The 6,000-nt window shown below is 44.1% G+C and overlaps 1 protein-coding gene across 3 annotated transcripts in view; it reads right to left on the reverse strand.

Moving 5' to 3' along the window:
* Vps39 (VPS39 subunit of HOPS complex) overlaps nt 1-5,228 on the reverse strand; it is a 78,150-nt gene extending 72,922 nt beyond the window's left edge. For 2 of the 3 annotated variants that reach the window (XM_008846815.3, XM_029570225.1), the window contains exon 1: nt 4,985-5,228. In XM_008846815.3, the coding sequence (XP_008845037.1) occupies nt 4,985-5,057 (73 nt within the window). In that variant the 5' untranslated portion in view covers nt 5,058-5,228. The remainder of the gene's footprint in view (nt 1-4,984) is intronic. The other variant, XM_029570226.1, reaches the window with a different exon arrangement.
* Between the last annotated feature and the right edge of the window lie 772 nt (nt 5,229-6,000).

The following is a 6,000-nucleotide window of genomic DNA, read 5'->3' on the forward strand; positions in this document are numbered from 1 at the left end:
GTGTTTGTGTTTGACTGAGATAGGGCCTCACTACTGCATCCTAGGTGGCCTCCCAAGTGCTCGGATTTCAGGCGCAAGCCACTATACCAGCCACCCTTTATCCTAAGTCTGCCAAGGTCTATCAATTTTGCCTCTGTAAGGTACTGAGACAGCCTCCACACCTGACTCTCCCCAAGGAACATCCTCAAGTGGTATTGTACATTCTTCCATGTCTGCTGGCAGTTATCCTGAGTTGATTCATGATACAATCACACTAGGACTAAAAGTCCCCATGGAAATACCCTACCAAAACATGAGGTCAAACTCTAGAGGCTACTTCCCAATTCTATTGATGTGTTTATTACCCATAGATATTTCTTATCAAATGCCCACTCAGCTGGTCATAAAAAGGAATCAGACAGATTAATTTGAAATTTAAAAAATTTTAAATTGAAATTTCATTTGACCCTTATCAAGTTTTCATTTGGAGGTACTGAGGGAAAATATATTTTTCACAGATGTAAATTATTTGAAGCAACTTTCTTTTTAATAGTAGAAGCCCTACACCATACACAGTCCTAATCCTCAAGCTCATAGGGACAAGCTGCCCATCATCCAGATATGCTAATGGCAAGGAATCTTGAGGGGTCTGATTTGGTTAGAGAAAGGGGCTCAGATAACCAGAAAACCAATATTGCATATCACAAAATAGAACATCTTATGCATGTAAACAAACCAGAGTCACCTAAAAAACTATTGAAGAGCTGGGTGTGGAGGTGCACACCTGTAATCCCAGTAGTAATCCCAGTACTCAGATAGTAGGGGGATCATGAATTCAAGGCCTGCCTGGGCTGCATAGTAAGACCTGTTCAGAGGGAAAGAAGACCTAATTCTGAGGCCCGATGTTAGAGCTGATCTCCCCAGGAAGTGAGTAGGCCTGGGAACTCTTATTCATAATTACTCTTGATGAAACACCAACCGACATCACAATGCAGGCCAATTTCACATAATAAACAGTTTCATTCCTGGTCCAGCATTGGCCACTAGAGAATACTTAGAGATAAGGTCACATGGCAAAGAACAAGGTTTCTTAAAGGATAATTCCTACCTAGCTAGATGATCAGAATCATCTAGACTTATTAAAAATGCAAATTCCTGAGCCCTGTACCTTGAGATTCTGATTCAATAACCCTGGAGTAGTACTCCAAAATTGGCATTTATAAATTAAAATTTAAAATATTTATTTTTATGTGTATGAGTATTTTGCCTACATGTATGTATGTACAGCATGGTCCCTAGTGCCCAGAGGCCAGAAGAGGGCATCTGGAACTAGAGTTACAGAAGGTTTTGAGTCACCATATAGATGCTGGGAACTGAACCCATATCCTCTGCAAGAGCATGTGCTCTTCACTAAGCTCTCTCTCCAGCCCTATAAATTTTTACATCTAATTATATAAAACATACATGTAGTTCAAAATCAAAACTATGTGAAGTCTAGCTTCCATCATTGCCCATTCTGCTCTCTCCTGTTCTTTCTAAAACTAAAGATATCATTTAATTATTTTTAATTTATTTTGTGTATGAGTGTTATACTTGCATGTAAGTGAACCTGTGTCATATAGTGCCCATGGAGGCCAGAAGAGAGCATCAGATCCCCTGAAACTGTTGCTAGTGGCCATGTGGGTGCTTGGATTTGAACCCAGGGTCTTCTGCAAAAGTAGCCAGTGTTCTTAAGCACTAAACCATCTCTCCAGATCCCCATTTAATAATTTATTTAATTTTCCATTGTTTCTTTGGGACATATAAGTAAATATGTACTATTTTATTTATTTCCTTTTTTTTTTTTGTCTTTTTTTGAGACAGGGTCTCCCGGTAGCCCCAGCTGACCTGGAATTCACTATGTAGACCAGACTGGCCTTGAACTCACAGAGATCTGCCTGCCTCTGCCTCCCGAGTGCTAAAGATGTGTGCCACCACACCCGGCTAATATGTACTATTTTAATAAATACAAATATACACAGGCATGTATACACAATTCACACTTTTTGTTTGCTTGTTTTTGTTTTGAGACAGGGTCTACACGGTCTCCCTACACTGGCCAGGCTAGTCCTCAACTCTTAGGCTCAAGTTACGCTCTTATCTCTGCCTCCAACCTGATGATGTCAGGTGTTGCCATTTATGGTAAGGACTTTGGACCTTTAGCTGTGATGTTATTGCTGTTTTAGGCTGTTCAGCAAGAGAGATGCAATCAGATTTAGGTTTTCAAAGACTTACTCTACCTATAGTATAGGCAAAATGATGAAAATGACAAAGGAAATGCAGGCCCATTAATCAGAACACTATCAGGGTAATTCAGGTAAGAGATGACAGGGTGTTCATCAAGTGCAGTAACAGCAACATGAGGAGATTTATTTTGGAAACAAAGTAGTCAAGATTTGCTGATAAGATTGTATGTAGTTTAAGAGAATGAGAGTAGTTGATAATGATTCCATGGTCTTTGGCCTGATCCAAAGGGATAAACAGAAATGACATTTACTAAAATGTAGAGACAAGATAGATGTGCTTGAGAAGATTAGAAAAAATGGTTAAGTGTTGGGGAACCTTGCTGCTAGGGTTGTAGTCCTCCATGTCCGGATAGCTCTAAGGGGCTCGGCGCTATATGGAAGGACTCCCCTTCTCAGCAGGGGACCTCCTGCTCTCTGCCTGACTTACCTGGAAAGTGCTGCCAAGTGTGGAAGCCTGACCTTATTTGGAACATGACCTCTGGCATAGTTACCTGGAGTAAAAACTACCCCCAGGTTTTTTCTATATGATAATTAGGCATTGCCCGATAGTCTAATGATAGGAATCTACTGCCACATGTAAATAAAGCATACTATGAGCACCTATCAGCTGAAGCATTGGCTACTGCCTCCACACTATATTTTCCCTAACCCCCACTGAATAAACAGAGCTGTTTCACTGAGTCTGGAGCTCTTTCACTGAATCTGGAGCTGTTTGTATCACTGAACCTGCCTCACCAGAAGGGCTTTCTTCCATCAGTGCTCACCGGCCATCTTGACCCCGTTCGTCGCTTCTGCTCCCTTTGTCCTCGTGGAATGGTGGCCAACGACCCACGAGGAAAGGGAGAGACCCCACAGTTAGGGCTGTGCTATTAGACATTAGAAAACACTGAAAAGGGCAGCTGGACTATATGGATTATACGACTCTGGAACTGAGGGAGACCAACCAGTGCCTTCTTCATTTCATGTCCCAGGAGACAGACAGATTATGCTATCATCATAGTCTTCCTGCTCAAATTTTGTCTGGTTCTTCGTGAGCTGATTCCCAGATGAATCTTCCATGTAAGGGAACATACACAAATGGGATAATGATGACAAGTAGCAATAATTACTACCACTAAAGTCTGACAAAATCATTTGATGCAAGAGGAAGTAACTGGCCTCTTGTAGGTCAACAGCTCCTGCAGTAACCTAGGAGACAAAGGACATTTCTTCTGTTTGATGAGGGATCATGGTAGTCCAAAAGCTATTCGTCATTTCCAAAACTGTGTTCTTGAAAAGCAGAAATAAGTGGTATCTATACTGACAAAGTGGAGTAAATGAGTCTCTTATAGAGAAATAGGATCAATGGTTGTGATACACCAAGTCACAGTGGCAAACGGTAGCAAGTCTTAGGCTGAACTGGGTACCTGACCTGCATACTAGAATAATAGCAAATGCCTTTGGTATCATAATCTGTTCACATGCTTTTGTTCCCCACTGTGCTGTAGGAACACAAGTACTGTTGCTCATTCCTCCTTGTATTCCTGTCTGCTTCGGAATGAATGGCTCATGTAGGTATCCAATACATATTTGATGAAGCACTAGAGAAATGAATGCCTTCACGCATTGTTCAGGCCTCATTTCTTTCTTCTCCTATCTAACCTCTACCCTATTAATATTTTCCTCCAGGAAATGAGGTTTTCTAGAGATGTTTGGAGGAAGTGAGATTCTCTTAAAGAAGGAAAGCCAGGGCCTAAATCAGCTTACGGTGGAAGTAAGATTTTAAAGAGGCTAAGGGCTGCCCAAGGGGGAAGGGCACAGAGTGATGTAAAGATCTGTAGTGAAGAACCCATCTGAATAGTACTCAAAGAACTGCAAGGATGACTGGATAGTACTGTCGCTAGATGTACAAGATGTCAGCCATTGCCACCGACTCCCCAGGATCATGGTGCCTTGCTTAGTGTAAGACCTGAGTAAGGACTCTAAACTCCAGTTTTATAAGCCCTCAATTTCTAGCACCTGGACATTTATGAAAAAGATTGAAATTATTTCTACATGGCCTTTGAGGAACATTATAACTAACAACAACTTATGGAAAAGCACTCAAGGTAGTTGACAGCCAACGTTTAGATTCCTGAACTCCAGAACACACATGCCAACCCTATCTTTCTGCACTAGTCAATCCCAAGAGAAATTACACAAGGTTAGGTTTGGTTTCATGGACGTCTAGGACAACGCTCTTCCACCTATAGTTAGGTAACGTGGGCACTTAAAGATATAAGGCAACCAACCACTTGGTTAGATTAATAGAGTATGTGAGCTACCTCACATAAGGAAAAGTGAACTATGAGTGAACACTAGGGTGAAACAGACGGTGTTAAAGCACCTCAATCTTTTGAAGAAGTTCAAGTCCCTGGCAAGCTAACAACTCAATGTTTTGCCCTTTTACATCTTAAGACTTCTTGGGAACTGAAATAGGCCAAATCCGAGCACAATTAAGAAAGCGAGCTCAATCTCCAACTGCACAGCACACGAGAGTGTGTAAAGTCCTTGAGAAGAATGTGGGTCCTTATAGACAGCATCTCCACTACTGGTCATCTCCAGGGCGGGTCATCTGTCGTCCCACCCCCTCAAACGGCGTGCGTCCGTAGCCCACGCACATCCGCAGGGCGCCTGTCCACCCACCTCCCCAGTGCAGAAGGTCGGGCCCCTTGACGACGCGGCCGGGCCCAGCGACTCACCCCAGGCGGCCAGGCAGTCGATCTGCAGAGGCAGCTTTTCCAGGATCGGCACCGGCTCGAAAGCATCATGCATGCCTGTAAGGAGAGCTCGGCCGTCGCCGTCCCCGCGAGCTGCTGGGCGGAGCTTGTGGTAGGGGCTGAGACGGAAGACAAGACCTGGATCCCGTCGGGGACCCGCGCTACAGACTCTCCATCAACCCCGCCACCAACACAGCCCTCTCCGACACCGGACTTCCTGCTGGCTTAAGACCGCCCCTTCCGCCACAGAAGCCCCGCCCCTCCGCCCTGAGTCTCCAAGCGCCCGTAAGGGACTGGTTCCCCGGTTCCCGAGTTCCAGTCCCGTCCCGCACCCAGTCCTCAGTACTAGGGTCCAAGTTGCCGCGAGCTTTAAAGGGATGAAAGGTCTTAACCTTGGGGTCTTTTGGGGGCAGTGGATGTGGCTGTTACGGTCTTGCGCTGGCTGGGCGCGGCACCGTGAATACAGTGCTTGCCCAGCACCACAGAAACCTGTTGTGGTGACACGCCAGTAATCCCAGAACTCAAGAGATGGAGGATCAGAAGTTCGGGGTAGCCTTAGCCACATAGTAAGTTCACAGCCAGCCTACGATACATAAGTCACAGTGCCCACACTGCGCAAACACAAACCAAAAAAGTAAACTTGTGCATCGGTGTCAGACTTGGGTTTGAGATATGCCATTTAGGAAATTAGGTTTTTAAATTAAATTTAACCATTCCAGGCCACCTTTCCTAATCTGCAAAATGGTTTTAGTGTAAAGACCTATAATATATTGTGAGCATCTGGAAAGTCTTGCATACTTTGGCGCGTCAGTAAATAGCTTAAGTGCTACTATTACATCCCAACAGATTCAAGGGTCTTACCCTTCGATCTTTAAAATTGGGAGACCAGTGGTTCTCAGTGTAGTCCAACCATCAGCATCAGGGTTACCTGTGAAGTTAGAAATGCACTCGCGCCTCACCCCAGCTCTACTGAATTAAGCTTTGGAAAACAGCAGTGT

Source organism: Nannospalax galili, unplaced genomic scaffold (assembly GCF_000622305.1).
Source record: "Nannospalax galili isolate Female #2095 unplaced genomic scaffold, S.galili_v1.0 scaffold342, whole genome shotgun sequence".
NCBI classification, from domain to species: domain Eukaryota; kingdom Metazoa; phylum Chordata; class Mammalia; order Rodentia; family Spalacidae; genus Nannospalax; species Nannospalax galili.